The 18,336-nt window shown below is 52.1% G+C and overlaps 2 protein-coding genes across 2 annotated transcripts; one reads left to right on the forward strand and one right to left on the reverse strand.

Moving 5' to 3' along the window:
* Positions 1-1,674: 1,674 nt before the first annotated feature.
* On the forward strand, positions 1,675-4,471 carry LOC128270343 (uncharacterized). Its single transcript, XM_053007742.1, has 6 exons — positions 1,675-2,208; positions 2,479-2,687; positions 2,780-2,915; positions 3,043-3,305; positions 3,404-3,536; positions 3,665-4,471. The coding sequence occupies exons 1-6, from the start codon at positions 2,157-2,159 to the stop codon at positions 3,787-3,789; spliced, it is 918 nt and encodes a 305-aa protein (XP_052863702.1). The 5' UTR covers positions 1,675-2,156; the 3' UTR covers positions 3,790-4,471.
* A 4,788-nt stretch (positions 4,472-9,259) lies between these two features.
* LOC128273090 (protein cramped) lies at positions 9,260-12,604 on the reverse strand. The gene is made up of 4 exons (XM_053011006.1): positions 10,373-12,604; positions 10,196-10,306; positions 9,482-10,123; positions 9,260-9,419 (listed from the first exon to the last, which is right to left on the reverse strand). Exons 1-4 carry the CDS (start codon positions 12,596-12,598, stop codon positions 9,327-9,329), a joined length of 3,072 nt encoding a protein of 1,023 aa, XP_052866966.1. The 5' UTR covers positions 12,599-12,604; the 3' UTR covers positions 9,260-9,326.
* Positions 12,605-18,336: the final 5,732 nt, after the last annotated feature.

The following is an 18,336-nucleotide window of genomic DNA, read 5'->3' on the forward strand; positions in this document are numbered from 1 at the left end:
AGCGCGTCGATTGCAGGCTCGTTCGAAAATGGGCACACGGTGCTGTTTAACGTATATCCGGCGTCAAGCTTGATGTTTGCAATTTAAAAACAATTTTTAATAATTTACAACCACAATAAAACTTACGCCTAGTGACGTTCGTGCATCTTCGACAAATGTCATGGGTTGCTTAGTGAAAAAAGGGCAACTCGATTGGAAACCATTTGCTCCGAACGTTGCTCGAATTCAAGGAAAAGTTTAAATACATTTTGTGGAATCATTTGTACGACTCATTTCTAGTTACGTTCGAGCTATGATTTACCATCCACATATTAAATGCCACTGTAATGGGCTCCGGTCTCCGGACCCAGTTAAACACTTCGAGGCCGATTATTTGAGCCTCAGCTTAAAAGTGGCAGAATAGCGCGTTCCACACACGGCACGGCACGGTCGGTGCCGTGTCCCGACTTATTAATGTATCGGAGGATTCCATTCTCATCTAGAACCACCCGGTCGGTCCAGGGCGGCCAGACTGTTTCATTCAAGAGTGCCACGCGGCCGCCGCCAGCGCAGCAATATATTTAATCCTCCGTTGAACTGGAAAAAGCGGTTTCGATGTACTTGCATTTTTCATAGGAAATTCGCGCAAACAAAAAAAAAAAAGCGCCACACACACACACCGCGCCTGCCTCTGGCCGGTTCGCTTTATGTGCTTTCGATATATTTATCGCCCGCTTCGTTCGCGGCAAGGGTTTCCGCCACCTTTTTATGAACGGGGCGTATGATACGGTCCCGTTGTGTTCCGATTTCCGGGTCCATCAGAAGAGTGATGTAATCCTTGTCGTTTGTGGTTGAAAACCCATCCCCCATAAAGACCGATCGCCCTAAGACCCCCTGTGCGATGCGTTTTAATATCGTGTTGCATGTTAGCTGGATTAACGGTGGACCCCGAACGTCGGTCAGTGTTGCACTGCGCCACACATTTTTGGGTTATTTCCAGCAGACACGAAAAAACGCCCGATCGAGCATCAGGGAGTACTCGTTCGAGCCCTGAGCGGTCATAAAAATACGATGTGGTTAAAAATGCACACCCCAGGTCCCTCGACCTGTTCATGTCGTGGTGCGTTCTGGAACCCCCCCGGGGGACTACAAGTGTAGAGCTCTTTAGAGCGAAATTCAAAATGACAGTTGACCTCCCGCGGGCTGCTTATGCAACACACACACACAGCGGCGCGTGCATTCTGCTGCGGTTGCATCACGCGACGAGGGCCGAGTTTCTTGAGCAAAGTTTGCTAAAAGTTTCGCGCCTCAACCAAACACGGCCACCAGCGATGGGAGGCCACCCGAATGCCCTCAACAATTTGGATGATAAACATAAGATCTGTCGTGTGTGTTAATAGCATTACCGACCACCAGAGGGATGCCGAATTTCGAACGGACCTGGACCCGGATGGTGTGTTTGCGCAGGTCCACCCGAACTCGGACCGAAAATACTACCGCCGCCCGAACATGCCGCCCACTCTCGCGCGCGCTCCCTGCCTAAGCGGGGTTTCGGTTTTCACGAACTGCTGCTGCTGGCCGCTCGAAGAAGAACGCGGCCGAGGCCACGGCCGAGGCGAGGAATTGACGCACCGTGCACCATGAATAGCTATGCTCTTTTCGCGCTTGGCCTCAGTTGGTTCGTGTACCGTGCTCGGAGGGTGCAGATATGCTCTCCATCGGGTAGTAGTGTCCGTCACCGCCGCCGTAGTCACCGCGCAATCTGAAAGTGCTCTGTGCTCTGTGGACCCTGTGGATGCCGCCGCTGGACTCTACTGCCAGAAAGTAGTGCCAAGACCCGTAAAAAGACCCGCGGAACTGAATCGCGATCTGTTGGATTACGTGTAGTGCGCGGTGGAATCGGCCCCGGAGTACCGGAGATTGCCAAAAAGGTGCAAGTGCACGCGAAGTATAAATAAACTCGGAGCGCAATGTGTCCAGGGCAGTTGGTGACGGTGGCGGTGGCAGTGGTACCTGGCTGGCTGAGCCGGCCCGTGACGATGATGAGTGGCGCGGCCAACGCCGGTGCGTCGACGGGCAAGTCGGCATGAAGTATCGCCTCGCTGGTGGGGACCCGACGGCATGAGAATCGGCGTCCAACGCACTTCCTCCGCACGCTGGATACTACGAAGAAAACGATGCATAAGATGTGGTGTTGGTTAGCAGTGTTTCACCTTTTCCTCCTTTCCGGTACGTAGTATCCGGTGTACCGTCGTGTCCGTGTTCCTTAGTTTTGCGTCATCAGAAACAAATTGCTAGTTTGCTGCCAAAAAAGTGAACACTTACACAAACCTAATTAGGACAGTTCCAAGCGGAATTCTTATGGACTGCAGTGAACTAAATGAATCCTCGAGCGTTGAGAGAGAGAGAAACACATTTGATTAATTGTCCATAAAAGGGTCCTGGGGATTACTTTTGAGCTAGAAATTAAAGTCCCGCCGTTCTGTTCCGTCCGTCCAGATTTGGTTCTCTGTATCACACTGACGGAGGTCCGGGTGCCGAAGCACACCATCCGGGGGCACGCGGTGAAGCTGGAGTGCCACTACGACATGGAAGGTGAAGCGCTCTACTCGGTGAAGTGGTACAAAGATGGACGGGAATTTTATCGCTACGTGCCAAGAGATGATCCACCCGGGACGGTGTTCCCGCAGCCGGGCATAGCTGTAGATGTAAGACAACGGCACTTTGCCTGGGCGCCACTGGTCACGCACTTTCACTACAGCCGAGCGCTCTTTCTCCTCCTCCCCACCCACACACACAGATAGCGAATTCAACAAGCGAACAAGTGATCCTAGATCCACTAGATTTATCGTCGAGCGGCAAGTACCGCTGCGAGGTGTCCGCCGAGGCGCCCTCCTTTCAGACGGTCTCCGACCACGGAGAGATGATGGTTGTAGGTGAGTGTGTGTGCCGTGTGCCGTGTGTTCACAAGTGATCAAAATTCAATTTCGGCAACATCGCATCTTATGGTCTTATGGTCCACCGCTCGTGTCCCCATTTTCCCAAACCAACCACAAACCCTAGTGCTGCCCGACCAGGATCCGTACATTACGGGGGGGAAACCACGGTACCAGATCGGCGATCCGGTGCGAGTCAACTGCACGTCGGGCCGCTCGAAACCGGCCGTCCACCTGACCTGGTACATCAACGGTGATCCGGCCGAAGCGGGCCTGCTGAAGCGGTACGAGCCACGGATCACCGGCATCGAGGGCCTGGAAACGTCCACGCTCGGGCTGGAGTTTCGCGTTAAGCCAAAACATTTTAAACACGGCGACATGAAGCTGAAGGTGAGCGTGCATCACGCGGCCACGGCACAGGTCGTGCCGCGGCCACCGTCCCTTCCCCTATGATCCGACCCTTTCGTTCACCGACCCTCTCGTTGCAGTGCCTGGCCACTATCTCGACCGTGTACTGGAAGAGCAACGAGGAGAGCGTCGAAGGCGAAAAGCTCCAGAAAGCACCGACGCTCGAGTCCCGGCGAGCGGTCTCGGCGGACTCGCGGGCGGACCGTGTTCAAGGTAAATTACTTGCGTGACCCCAACCCCCTAATCGCGGTGCACGCTCATTTGCATTGCCGCACAACCTATCCGGATCCGTTTTTCACCTCCCGATCCGACCTGACCACGGTTCTCTGTCTGTTTTGCAGCGGCCTCGAGCACGGCCGTCGGGGGCCCCCGGCACCACCACCACCACCGGCATCGGCCATCGGCGGCAACGAAATTAGCAATTTATGTTTTCATTTTGTTGGCAAGTTATCGTTACACTAGTTAAAAAGGTTGGGCAGGAGGTAGTCGGCGGTCCGCGGCGCCGCTGCGGTGAACACGCGAACACCGTTTGGCATTTGTGCAAACTTCTTTCCAATTCGTCCTTTTTTGTCAATTATCCTAGCGCCCAGAGGCGGGATGGATGGTTCAGGAGTGTAACCATGGAAATGTCTCAGTAAGCGACAGATAGATAGGGCGTGCGTGCGCGAGAGAGAGAAAGAAAGAATTAAAACACTCTTAAGAACATATCAGAGTAAAATGTCAATGTCAAATGTATTCGTCATATCAAACTGCACTTTTCTTGGGACTCAGTTGTTCAATGCTCGAATGCTCGGATCGCGTGGATGCTGGAGAGTTTTGTACCGTGTAAGAGAAAGAGACAGGCCGCATCATGTAAGTGTAAATATCATAGTTTAAAATCTGCAAAGCCACAAACGGAGTACGGCGGAGGGGACAACCGGATCGCGGGATACCATCCCGCGGAAATCATCCCGACCGACCGACCGACCGAAGAAGCGCCAAAAGAAAGATTCCCGAATCGATCCCCTTCCTAGTTTAACGTGAGCTCTGCACGATGAGAAAATGTCTTATACAAACTAAAAAAACAAAATGGCCACATTCAGCAAAACACACACACACACCGTTTTATCCGTTTGCACGCAACGAAGAGAGCCGAAGCAGCATGGGAGATGAGTGATGAATAAAGAATATCAAAAACCATTGTTTCAAAAATAGCTTTCATCTTTTGCTTTCTTTCGCCGGTTTTCTTTCCGCAATCCGAAATACGAAACGATCGCAAAACAAGGCCAGGATATTACAGAAAAAGTTCGCCGAGTGTAGCAATCTCACGCGGCGATGAATTAAATGCCTTTCGATCATAGAAGGCTGGCTGCTGCCGGGCGGTATTATTTTGTCTTATTTAAAGCGCACGACAGGAGAAACAATCCTAGCAAGCATCCGTGCGAAACTGGAAACGAACGGAATGCGGCAGTGGCGTTGGAATCGAATAGAAAAGGTCCTTCCCCCGGGCGCAGCGCAAAGGTATAACTATTAATAAAATTACAGAGCAAGATTTTTTCTTCCTAGTCGATATTTTGATTTCGTTTCGTCGTGGATTTCCTTTTTCTCTTCGCGTCAAACGGCATCCTTGCCGAGAGGGCGAGAAGAGCCTACATCGTCCTTAAAAACTGTCGAGCCGAGCCGGCCAATAATAGCGACACGAGAGGCCGAGATTCGACAGGACTTTACTGTGAGTTCTACTGTGGAGAAGTAAAAAAAAATGAATGAAAAGGCAATCTCCGATTATTTCCTACCGGGGCCGGGGCCGGCAGCACAACAACCCAACCCAACAACGGCCCACGACGGCACAAGCCGGCAACAAGGAACACAAGAGCTATTTATCCGTCGGTGCTTGGAGAAATCGAACACCATTGCTGAAATAATTGAAGCCATTCGGGTTTCGGAAGGAATTTTTCGGACTCCTCTGCCCGTTGTGCCACCGGGCGCGTTGAAGAGGGCTTCGCCCGGCCCGGCTCAGATCACCGTCGTCGTCGCGTCGAACCTTCGCGCTGCCTCCCGTATCCATTTATTTCATTATCGTTCTATTTAGTGCGCTACTTGAGAGCGAACCTCTCCCTGCTGTTGTTGTTGTGGCCACCGCGTGCCGAGGAGAAAGTTTTCGTTCCATCCATTTTCATTTTCCCGCGTTCGATTGGATTTTCCTTTGTTGTACCCGTGCGGAGCGTGGACCGTGAGTCTGATATTACACAACACTTCGGCGAACTTTGGGGAAAATGGATACCATCGCCATTCAAACTTCAAAATGGACAACAACCGCCACCACCAGCAGCCCGCCACTCTTCGGAGCTTCCATGCTGGGGAGGCGCGCCAAGCGAAAGGGGATAGACGATTAATAGGGGCCGTGGTTTTAGAAGCGCCGTGGACGCCCAACAACTAGGCAACATGACCTACGGAGGAGACTCGAATGGAAACTGGCAACAAACGATCGAAACATTTTTTAGAGTTCATTTATTCGCGAGAACGGAATGCGTTCTCGAATTTAATTACCCCCTCGGCGAGCTCGGTATCGGTTCGTACAGGGTAAAAATTAAACAACCTAATTAAGACGTGCGCCATGTTGGCTAACCACATTGGCTCGGCGCAGGGCTTACCACGGGGCGGGGGGCATACGAGTGCCATTTAAAAACAAGCATCAAACTCGATTTACCCGTCGCTACGCGACGCACATGTATCCCGAAACCCCGAAAAAGTGGGTTTTCCCGGAATCGCGGCACAGGCGACCGTCGAAATGTTATTCAAGTGATTATAATTTGAATAATTACTCCGACGACCGAAAAGAAAACTCGAGCTTTTACCCAGCGCGCTGAGGGCGGAACGATTAGGATATAAGGCGCGGAAAGCAGTAAAAACAATTACCATCTTTTCCCATCTTCGCTCTAATCGTTTCAACGTTCCACATCTAAGACGGTCGCCCCACCGACGGTCCCCCAGTGCCAACTTTGATCGTTAATCACGGTTCGTGGAAAAATCCTGTTTGACAGCTTTAATGCGCGCCAGTCACGCAACTTTCGGTTGTTTTGTGTGTGCGTGTGTGTCAGTGTGTCCTTTTTTCCGCGTTCCGCACGGGAGGAATTTGTGGCCGATCGGTTTGTAGTGTTTGATGGCTGTCGCTAATTCAATCGGCCTCGGATGCCGGCTGCCGGCTGCCCGGGTCGGGCTGCAGATCCGCCACCACCACAGGATGCCCAAATCACCAAACACTTTTATGAAGGAGGCAAAAGTTACATCGCGCCCGCGAGAATCCGCCAACTGTTACTCCACGTGCCTCGCGGCGTGTGGCGCGGCGTGTTGTACTTCAAAACCCTGCGCAAATATTTGCCCACCTCTGCGCGCCGGAAAAATAAAGGAGCTCGGCGTGTGGGTGTGTGTGCGTGGGGAAGACATGTTTGTCTTCGTTCGCGCAACGTTGCTACTTATCTGCGTGCGTTTTGTGTCTATTTTGGAGCTTCCCTTTCAGGTGCGGCAAGAGTGGTTCTCAGCCATCATCAAGTACGCATCATGGTGTGCAGCGTGTTCTTTACAAAAGTTAAGTATTAACCCTTCAATTGGCAATAAACGATCGGACAAATCCTTGGCACTGCCACCATGGGAAGCGTCATAGAGATAATTTTACAGTGTGTAATTGGCAATGCATTGACTCTAAGAATCGACAGAGCTTGTGAGACGATGGACGCAAGGGACGTCCAAAAACTGCAACAACCGGCGAAAACATCGCCAACAAGTTCACCAAATGGTGTAAGAGGGGCACCGAATAAAGTGGGACAGATAGCACAGGTCAGGAACATGTATAAACAGTTTTTCACATTTATAATCAACGTATCGATACGATAAAGCTGTCAGCGATGGCTACCGCGTTTGCTCACAATGTCACCACGTTGCCATGGCGACAATCCATGAATTACGGTTTGAACTGCTAGACCAACTGCCTTATTCACCAGCTCTAGCCCCAATCAAGAGGCAATCACCTTCGTGAACGATTATTTTGAACAGTTAAAGTACTACTCACTCAAACGATTGCTACACAAACACTGCACGCCCTAAACTGGCTGAAATTTTAGTGAGTAACTGGCAGAAAATTGACAACGAAATGCGCCAACTTTCATTTGCTAGTGCTGCCATCTGCCGTGTATACTTCGCCATCTCGAATAGAAATATCTTTTAATTGGTTTTTACTAAGAACTAACATTTGGAACCGAAGTGAGAAAGTCATGAAATCAGGAGCTCTCGATTATGGCCGAAATCAGAAGGCCAAATCGTGTGCTCCCCCACAAACCGGACCCAAAAAACGCGCACACATTTAAGGGTTAAAGTCCAGCCGAGCCTGACCGACCATCAGCCAGCGCGGCCTTGCCATCCACCATCCCACAACAGGCCACAGCCACTATCACGTATTTACTTATGGAAGAATATTTCTGTGTAATTATGATCCCTTTTCCGGCCTCCGGGTTTGCGTTGCGCCCGAGCCGAACCGAACACGGGCGGCCCTCGTCGTTCCCGTTTAACCCATTTTTCCGACCAAACATGGGTCGCATGTTTGACATCGTGTTCGTTCGCGAGCGCCCGAGAAAAACCCATTCGAGTGGAAACATAAACAGTTTTCGCTGTCGGAGACCAATCGGTGAGGGAGGGCGAAAGAACGCCAGCCGGACCTAGCCGTCCGTACAACCGTGTGTTCTCGATGCCCTGACTAGGGTCGCCCTGCCTAATGATTGACGTAGGCAATAGCGTATCGAATGAAAATCGATAGAATAATGATAATATATGAGCGCACCCTCCGTGGACCTTATCACCAACCCACACCACGGTGTGCCCAGCGCCCAGCGTATTGATCTTTGGCCCACACAAGAAACCCGACCACCGAGGCCCGCTGGTGACCAGCTGTGCGCGCGGCGCCAACTCTATGGAAACTTTTCAGCAGCGCCACCAACGCCGCCACCACAAGTAAAGCCATAGAATTTATGTTTCGATTAGTATTCCACTTTCGTACGATTATCGCTAGGCGAGCGGGTGCACCTGATCGCACGGAGAGGATAACGTTTGACACACGAGCGATAAAAATGTCCCGCGCCAGCCCGCCGCGCTTGTGACAGGCAGGCCGGGCCAGGCCGCCCACAAGGGGCGTCACCCTCGAAAAGCGCACGTAGCCGGCACATGAAAATCATTTATCTTCAACTGCGACTGCATCTGTGCTTTCGATTCATTCGTATTCACAGAAAACTTTCCCCCGCTCTGCGCTCGTGGCCGTCGATTACGGGGGTTGGAAGTTAGAACTATGAACTAGCACGACAACGACGACAACGTCCTGACACTCGTCGTCGAGTCCTCGACTCGACAAGGCCGACACTCAGCAGCACGGTAGCGGCATCTTCATCGAAGCGAGCAGCGCAATCCTTCAGCCGATGGATAAATATAAACTGTCAACTATCTCTCGTCGCAAATATTGGAATTCTGTAGAAGCAACACGAGACCCGAGCCAGGGCAACATCCATTGGGGGGCTCAAAAGCAACAAACCTGCGTTCTTATGTTTCGGATGGTTCCCGGCGTTCGGCGTGAGGGTCACCTTTCCAGTGCAACCTTCGAAAATTGGGATATTTCACGTGCGGACGTTCGTTTTTCTTGACTTGACTTTAAACATGACATCATTACTCGTTCAGGCCACTAAAAAAAGAGCAAGATGGCACATGGAATTGCAAAGGAAACTGTGCGTAACATACAGAAGCGGATTGAAAACGATAAAGCGATAGTGAAGTGAAGTAGATTTTTAAATAAATAACAAGAAAGGTGTTTAAGGAATCTTTGCAAGTAACACTCTAGTGTTTAGTAGCTCAATATTTTCTAATCTCGAGCATGTTGGCTGTATATTCCATCGTTCCGTTTTATTGTTTCAATTCCGACGTACACAAAAAATTGTTGTTTTCAAAGTGACTGTGTGTGGGGGGTACCTTTGTGATGAGTTGTACGTACTAAGTGTTCTGTTGAGCCCTGAGTTCTGCGGCGATCGCCTCGAACCGCGCAATATAATCGATGCTGCTCTCTCCGAGCTCTGATATGGCCATCTGTGGGAGCATTACGCATAGGTTAATTGAGGTTACAAGAAAAGCACACACACGAGACTTACGTCGCTGTCTTTTTGAGCGGTTCCGCGAGGAAACTGTTCGTCGTCTTCGTCGTGCTGGTCGCGGAACGCCGCATCGAACCGCTCGAACACGCTGGTCAACGAAATGTCGGCCAAGTCCGTATCCAGCATCTTTTCCTCGATCTCCGAGTCGGGCAGTATGTCTGAAACGCTGCCCGTCGGTGACAGGTCCACCGATTCGCCGGTGGACGTTTGGAAAATGTTTGCCATCAGCGAGGACGATGTCGATGGAAGGGACACATCAAACAGGCTGATACAGCTGTCCTCATCGGTGCTGCTGCGTCGGCCCGTGAACGATGACGACGACCCATCGGTTGCCGTTGAGCCGGGCGTCAGCGGCTTCACGATATCGTTCGCGTTCTCCTCCACGTAGATGCTGTGGCGGGCGGCCCTGCTAGCTTCCGGTGCGACGCTTTTCGCGCCCCCCACCAGTAAGGCACGATTCTTGATGTCCTTTAATGTACTACTAATAACCGAGTGCGATGACGGGTGCGGTCGACCCGAAGGCCCGGAAGGCAGTGGCAGCGGTTGCAAGGGCAGCAGCTGTTGGTGCGGCGTATGCTGATGATTGATCCGTGATCGCCACCAACGCTTCTGCTTGTACCGCACCTGCGACGGTATGTGCTGGAAAAGGCAGAGATACGGGGATGAAAAGATTGCGCTCCCTGAAAGCCGCGCCGTGCAAGGGCAACGTACAAGGTTCGATATGAGGCTGCTGGTGGTGTTGCGTACGGGCAACATGGGCTGCTTGAAGAGTGCACAGTTGTCGCACGGTGTCGGTAGCGAATCGCCATCAACATCTACTCGCTGTCGATGGGTGAAAAAAGGAAAATGAAACGATTTCGTAGCGGCATCAGCGGGTGGGCTACTTACCTTTGGTTTTCGATCACTACCAGGTCCACAGAGACACTTTTTCTTGAAAGTCCTATCACCCAAGTTGACCAACAGCAGCAGCTGCTTGAGGCGACCACTCACGCTGATGCCGCTACTGCTACCACTACTACTACTACTGCTAGTGCCAGCACCCATTCTACTGCACGTTGCGTCCTCTTTCGCTGCCATGCTGCTGTCGGCGTGCGGTGACGCAATAGCTGCGTGGTTCGACAGAACCTCGCCCACCTCACCGTCGGCGGTACCTTCGTCATCTTCGACCACGACCTCGCGAGTCTCACCCGCCAGCCGCCAATCGTACTCCAGGTTCAGCTTCATGTCTTCCCCGAATATGATGTACAGATCGCCCACGGTCAGATCGCCAGCGTTGGCCATCGTCCAACCGTCGCGTATCTTGCGAATCTCTTTCTCGGAAACCAGCGGCCTAAACTCGTTGATCGTGGGTAGCGTCGCCTTCGAGCACTTCCGCTTAGTGGGCTGCAACTTTCGCTTCACCGTGGGCTTCGCCACGTCCTCGCCGGCCGAGTTTCCATTGTTGTCCGCGTGACCTTTGCCGTCACCTTCGACCGCGGCAAATCCATCGCTCGACGTATCGCTGTGTAAATTGAAAAGGTCCTGCGTCCGCTTCTGGTCCGCCAGCTCCAGCTTTCCGGGAAGACTGTGTAGGGTAAAAAAGGGTGCCGAACACCCAGCCTGCTTGGCATCGTCACCGAGGTAATCCACGTCTTTCAGCTCCAGCATCAGTTCGCTGCTGCACGAGTTTGATGACTTAAACCCTTCGCCCAACGGTAACTCCAGGGCCAGCAGGGTGCCAGGGCCAGCGTCTTTCGTGTCACCCGGCGCACCCGGCTTCATCTTTTTGGCGTCCGGTGGCGCCAGCTTGTCCGAGCCACTGTCACACCGTTGGCGCTTGACGTTCGCTGGCGGGCGATCTTTGCAATCTTTGGCCAGCTTATCGCCGGCCAGCGTCTCGCTGCGTACCTTCACGCCTATGCGCTGCTCGTACGAGTTCAGGCAGATGCTGGTGTTGCTCTGAAACTCAATCAAATTGATCATCGGCCGGTGGATGACGGCGGACTGTAGCGGCCGGAAGTGCAGCAGTAGCACACCCGATGATGGCGGTTCTCCGGCACCGCCTTCGGCCGCCGTAACCGCTATTTGGGAGCAAAAGTGTACATCGTTCAACAGGCGCTGCCGGGGAACCTTCGACGGGATCGAGAGGGCCGCCTTTTTCATTTCATCCACTCGCTCGACCAGACGCTGGTGTTGCGTGCGCCACTTTTGCTGAAACAGCTGCAACAGCGCCGACACCCGCTTCTGGATCGTGACCGTAATCCGCACGCACGGGTTCTGCGCCAACGATTGGACCCGGGCCCAGGCCGCCATCGTGCACGGTTTGAGCAGCACGTCCACCCGCGGTGGCAGCTTGATCTCCTCCTGCCACTCCTCGAGCTGGTTCAGCTTCCGGAGCGCCCGGCAGGACGGTGTTTTGATGCGTATGTTTTTGCCCTTCTCGCGCACCGTCGTGAACCCCTTGCAGACCAGGTCCTTCAGCTTGTGCAGATACTTTTTGTTCTGAAACGGCACCTTCTTGCGCATCTCACCGTAGTTGATCAGGGCGTACAGCTCCTGGGCTTCCTTGCGGATTTCGTCCGAAAAGTTCAGATACTTCGAAACCGTCTGATTGATCTGGTAGTACAGCAGCCGCACGTCCTTTATCTTGAACGTCTGCTGCCCGTCGGCCGGACCGCTCTCCTTGCGGCGCTTCTTGCTGTTCAGGTAGTTTAGGATCGCCTCGAAGTCCTTGCCGTACTCGTTGAGCGCTTCGAAGAACAGATTTTTATCGTGGTTACTCCAGATGACGCGCATCCGCTTCTGCTGCTGGCCCGGCGTTTTCGGGCCCGGTGCCGCGCCGGTCGGTGGGGCGTTCGCTTTGTTCGGCTCTTTCCGATCGCTCCCGACCGGCGGAGCGTTACAGCGAATCGAGTCCTGGATTCGCATCTTGTGCTTCACCCGGGCGCTCGTTCGCAGCGTGTGCCCATTTTCGGGATCTTCCGCCGTACAGAAGGTGGTCACCGAGCCGAGGATTTCTTCCGGTGGTGCCGGTGCCGGTGCCGCCACCACCACGGTGCCATCTTCTGTCTCCATCTTCACGTCTTTCGGCACGAAAGGCGCGAATTTGTGTTGTTCGCCGCAGAGTCCCACCATCGCTGGTACTGGTGGTTTTACATCGAGCATGGGCCTGTGCTCCAAAATGCCACTCCAAGCACTGTCCTCACCACCGCCGCCACCGATCGGTTCCAGTTCACTCAAGCAACCTTTCTCGGAGGATGCTTCCATAGTTCCTATGTTTATTGTACCAATTTTTGTTATCGGAGTTAGTTATACACAGTTAGTTAGCAGCGCACTCGACATCATAATGTGTCCCGGTGGCTGAAGAAACCATTGGTTCGGGAATCTAGAACGAAAACGAGAGAGAAAAAAGTGAGGATGAGTTGGGGTCTATAGCACACAAGAAGGTCGATCGAGGACCACGGGAGGGAGAACCCATAAAAACGGCCCCACAAAGAGCAACAATTAGCTTCTATGTGGTCCAGGGGCTTCGGGCGGGGGGTCTGATTTATGACGCCCCGTTCATTATACTCCCGATCGCTATCGTAAAACTATGGCAAAGCTGTAAATAACCTCATCGAGAGGCCGTTTCGCCACACCCGGCCACATGAAAATGACGCTCGTTTGCGATAATCAACTGCTAATCGACGGTTCGACGGCGCACCGATTGCGATCTGAACCGGCAAACCGGATACGGAGGTTTGGGAACAGATGTTATCCGCAAAGAATTAAGATGCCCCGACGCTCCCTGAATTCTCGCGAATATCGTTGAACAGAAACGGGCACAGGACGCGCACGGAATTGTTTAAATGCTCGCCCAGAGACACTTTTTCGAACAAATGTGTTATTGAATATTCTTGGCCGCCGGGGCCACCAACACCAACCGCCAGTCAGCTACCAGGTGAAATGGGTGATCGTTTATCTTGAAGATGATTTATGGATAGACGCAAGAAAGAAAGAAGCTGCGCAACCGGAAGCCAGGCGATGCAAAGCAGCCCCCGCCCGGGACGGGCCGGGTCGGCCACGGCGCCGATCACGTTCTGTGTGTGTTTTTCATCGCTCTCATAAATCATTCACCATATCATATGTTGGTGACAAATAAGAATCATTTTTCAACTAGTTTTGAGAGGACGCAGGAGGACGCCCTCTACCCGCCGGGCGACGGGTGGCGACGGGCGACCCCCAAACCGAACTTTCGAATCCACCGTGCGCGCCGATGGGACGACGCTGACCAGTTTGTCGTACTTTCGGTGTAAGCGGAAAGTCCTTCCCGTGTGGCCCCGTGGCAAGAAAAACGACCGTAAGAACCGGAGGATGACTAGTTGATGATACGGGCTGTTCTTGAGCGCGATCCAGCGCCGGAGCAGAGCGCCAGTGATGCCTTTTTCCGTTTCCGTTTCGCTAGGTTTGTCGGGGTTTCCTCCCCACCGCCCGTCAATGGGTTCCGGGGGTATCACCGTTCGATGCCGGAACTAGCCTCGGTTGACGTGAGTGAATGGTTGGCTGGATGGCTGGCTGGCTGGCCGAACGAACGGGCGATCGAAGGAATCGAAAAACGGCATCCCCCAGTGGCCTCTGCAGGACACCACCTCTGCTGGCCTGCGCTGCCGGTTGGTGGTCTCCGATTGGGCGGCGGCCGTGGTCGTCGTCCAGTCCAGCGCAGCGCATAACCCATTCAATTTATCGTTATTGTTATTGCCATTCGCCAAATTATGGAGCATAATCGATGCCAACGAATCGTCGTCGTTCAGCCAAACGATGGCCACCAAATGGTTACTCTCTCGGTCTACGGGTTCCGGAGGACGACGGCGACGACGACGATGGCCACCTATCGAGCCAATTCGAACCGTTCGAAGCACCGAACCGAACCGAACCGACGGGGAGGTGCTTTCGCCATACGCCGTTTGCATATTATGCCGCAGCCACAAGAATGGCGCATCCGAATCCGGGGTCCCCAAAATCAAACCACAATCAACACTCTCTGGGTCCTCTCTGCCGCTGTTTATGTCGGGCTTCCGAAAGATGAAGACTCACAGAAGACAATTCCGATGTTTCCGGCTCGGTTCACTTAATTGATCGGCCAACCGGCCTAAACGGCGGAGGAGAGTCCAGCGAGCAAACCGTTACGTGTGCTGGCCAACCTGGGTACCTCTTCGGGATTGGCGCATTGCCTTGTACAGTTCGCATGTTGTGCAGGTCTTTCAATCTCCATCTCCGGACTCTAGCACAAGGACATCAGTTCTGAACAAAAATTGAACCATTTGAGCAACTTTTGCAGCGTTACCGTTGGATCTTTGCCGATCGCTGGCGGGGTGAGTGCTCTTTGACAGCAAACCGACGTGTTTGACATTACAGCCCATTTTTCCGCGGAAAGTTCGGTGACTCAAGGATTTACTTAGCTGGAAAAATGAACACTGTCAACGAGTATAAATCACACAATGAATATTTAATGCTGCACCGTCCGTGCCACCGCCAGGGCCGTCACACGGACTGTTGTCTCGAATGAAACATTAATTAAAAGCGGAGCAGGACCGACGGAGACCGGTCTCTGGTGGTGGTGATGGCGGCAGCGGCGGTATATGCGATTTACCATTGAGTCGACTAATTTAATTTGCGTTAGTTTCGCTCGAATGCTTTCGCCAAAGCCATTCGGAGAGTTGGTTCTCTCGCTGGTTCGTCGCGCCCCGCCAGTTCCCCGGGCCGGTTATTACTGACGACGGGAACGAGAGAGACCGACCGAAAACCACGATGGAAATTATTTTAAGAGCACTGTGGGAGAATTTTCAGGGAAAACGACAACCACAAAGCTGTTTGCATTAAAGATTTACATAATGAAATCAGCGTAATAAATGCTGTTACTTACCCCGCCGCGCACACACTCCGCCGTACTCGTCGGCGGCGCGGCCAAGGCAGAACTTGCTCCCTCCCGGCTCGGTGGCTCACAGCAACTATCGCCCGCTCGGCATCGGCACCGAGGCACCGAGACACCGCGCAGGGATACGCAGGAGCAGCAGGCCCAAAACTTTACTGTCAACGGTTGCCACTGGAGCCGGCAATCGGATTCCAGCGATCGCAGGAAGTCATCCAGGCTGACGCTGACGAGTGTGTTGCGTTCGGTACAGCCCCCCCGCCGGCCCCACCCGGGCTACGCTTGTCACGCGGTTCTGGCGCGCTTTTAGTAATAACTCGTCTCGACACCGAGACTGGCCAGCCTAATTCCTGGCGGCTGCACTAACTCCTGGCGCAAGCGGCAGTCAGGCAGGCTAACAGGCAGGACCATATATTCACCTATTAAATCCCGACCCGAGCGGCATCTCCTCTATCACGGCAATTACTCTAATGAATTTGTCACATTTTCTTACCGTCGATTTTACGACCCAGACTTTGAGGGATTCAAGGAGGGTAAGGCAGCCTTTTTGCAAGGGCTGGCCACGCGGGGGCGGCGCGGGTGGTTGGGTTGTTGCTCTTTTCACCACATCCACCGGGCTGGAAACGAATTAGAGCGCGCGCCCCGAGCCCCCTTGAGCCTTTGACAAACCCCGAGTCCCTGAAGGCGCCCACTCCGTCGTCGTCGGCGGAGTGTGGAATTTGTTGCGTCAACAAAGCCGCGCGCAACCCGCCACCGTGCCACACACACACACACACACGCAGTTGCCTCATTTCGCACGCACGAAAGCTTCTTGTCGCGGGGCTGCCTTGGTGCGACTTGGGGCGTACAAAGTGATAAAAGGAGTCGCGCGCACGGGTCGCGTTTCGCTTTGAAGCTCGAGCCCTCCGCCTTGCGACACGCTAAAAAGCGGGCGCTCGAGTATGTCGAAAACACGTATTCACCGAGCGCGGGCGCAGCGAGTTTCCTTTTCACTTTCAGCCGAGCATTCGAAACCCGACGCCCTTTTGGTCGCTCCGAGCGAGCTCGCGGGTGGTACCGGTGAAGCGAACGCCGGGCGCTTTAAATGAATTAAATTTGCTTTAAAGCTTGGCAGACATTAACGCACAACGCGTCGCCGGGGTGTCCCCGGTCGTCAACTCGCTCGCTAGCCCGCACGCCTTTTCCCTGCCCTGCGCGTGCGACGGCAGGTGTTTAAGTGAAAATGATTTGATTATGTGCATTTTGCGTGTGCGGACACTTTTTTATGGGCTGGGAGGCGGCGCCGGCATCATAATTATTTATATGGTCGCCTCACCGAAATTGGTACTGAGCCGCCGCCCGCGGCACTAGTAGTTCCATAAACACACCATAGAACGGTTGCTAGAACGGTTGGTTGATGGAACATAATTTGTTCGAGGTAGAGTAAATGCCATCCAAAAATTCCTGCACGCTTAGCTTTTTGGCCAATGTAACAACCATTCCCATAAATACGGCCCGGTCCGTTCTTCTAAGATTAAAAAAAAACACTGCCGCGTGGTGTTCTGTCAACGGGCTGTCATTTAAGGTAGCCAGTGGTGCGTTTATAGTGCTTAGTTAGAAGTCGTCTTCTGCTGCTATGTACCAGGTCTATGCCTTGAGATTCGGACTGTTTAAAAAAGAAATGTTTATAACATTGAAATGAAGATTTATATTTTATTCAAAGTATGTGCCAACGCTAGCTATACATTTCTCCTATCTCTCTGCCAAATCGTGGATTCCTAGACGAAAGAATTCTTCGTCTTTTTGAGTAAACTAATCAGTCATCCAATTTCGACTTCCTCGTAGGAAAGGAAGTGCTGCTCAGCCAATACGTGTCCCATCGATGTAAAAGAATGACATTCGGAAAGAGCCAAGTTTGATTAATAAGACGGGGGGAGATAGCAGCTTCCATCCAAGTGATTTGACTGTATCTTGAACCAGTTTTACGTTTTAAGTCATGGAGGCGCCAGGTTCACTGGTCATTAAGCCCCACCTGGCGCCTCCATTTCGAACAAGAAGAAACGGCATTTTGGTCGTTTTTTGATCAATTCATGGCTCAAATTTATCATTTGTTTTAAGTAGCAATCTGAATTAACAGTTTCTCAAGGTTTTAGGAGCTTGTGTTACACCACACCTTTCTGGTGTCCTCCGACGCTTTTTCCTTGTTCAGTTAAAATCGCCATTTTTTTAATTTTGTAAACCCCTAAAAGCACTGCGATATTCCAAAACCAAGCCCCGAGAAGCAATTGGTGCGATTCTGAAGCAGTTTTCTTCAAGAGGTAGCAGAAAAATAATAATCCCCGCAAAACGTCATTTTCAGGCACAAAGATTGACATGGTCTAACCCTTTCAAAGATCGGATGTTAACTAAAATAATCTTTTCTTTTGACCTGAAATCCTTTGCCTGATGTCAAAACAAGGTAATGTTGCCAAAAAAGCAAAACTAAAAAGTCTAAATCGACAGGTAGAGCCATCTTTTGAACAGTCCGAATCGAGGCGTAGACGTGGTAAACGAGAATTTTTAGCTGCTGAGGAGGAATGGAATCCTGTTGATTCTTAGTGACCGTCGACCAGCGTGTCCCAGTCGATATTAGAATAGTCAAGGCTTCATTGTTGGACAATAATCTTGCAACGTGACTATGTTGAAAATAAATACATGATTTTGAACATTAAAATTAGTACTTCAATTTGTTTTTCATCTACCTACCTATTCTAAATAATACGGTTTTTATCAACACTAACATCAACGGATTTATTGCGGCTTCCTTCGCCCATGACACACAATCGGATCAATCAATCAATGAAACCCGCGAAAAGCAGAACCCGAAACAAATAATATAATCACAATAATATAACGCACGCAGGATACAACTAATGAACCAAACGATTCGCACGGTTTTTGGAATATTCTTGGCGTAACTCCGCACAGTGCGCCGTGCCGTTTCGGT

Source organism: Anopheles cruzii, chromosome 3 (assembly GCF_943734635.1).
Source record: "Anopheles cruzii chromosome 3, idAnoCruzAS_RS32_06, whole genome shotgun sequence".
In the NCBI taxonomy this organism is placed as follows: domain Eukaryota; kingdom Metazoa; phylum Arthropoda; class Insecta; order Diptera; family Culicidae; genus Anopheles; species Anopheles cruzii.

Coding starts and splice junctions, on each gene's coding strand:
- LOC128270343 (XM_053007742.1), top strand. CDS start 2,157: ATGCATAAGATGTGGTGTTGGTTAGCAGTGTTTCACCTTTTCCTCCTT. Junction 2,209..2,478: donor TCACCTTTTCCTCCTTTCCG/GTACGTAGTATC, acceptor CCGTCCGTCCAG/ATTTGGTTCTCTGTATCACA. Junction 3,306..3,403: donor ACGGCGACATGAAGCTGAAG/GTGAGCGTGCAT, acceptor CTCTCGTTGCAG/TGCCTGGCCACTATCTCGAC.
- LOC128273090 (XM_053011006.1), bottom strand. CDS start 12,598: ATGGTGGGACTCTGCGGCGAACAACACAAATTCGCGCCTTTCGTGCCG. Junction 10,124..10,195: donor GCAGCCTCATATCGAACCTT/GTACGTTGCCCT, acceptor TGCCTTTTCCAG/CACATACCGTCGCAGGTGCG. Junction 9,420..9,481: donor CCGCTCAAAAAGACAGCGAC/GTAAGTCTCGTG, acceptor ATGCTCCCACAG/ATGGCCATATCAGAGCTCGG.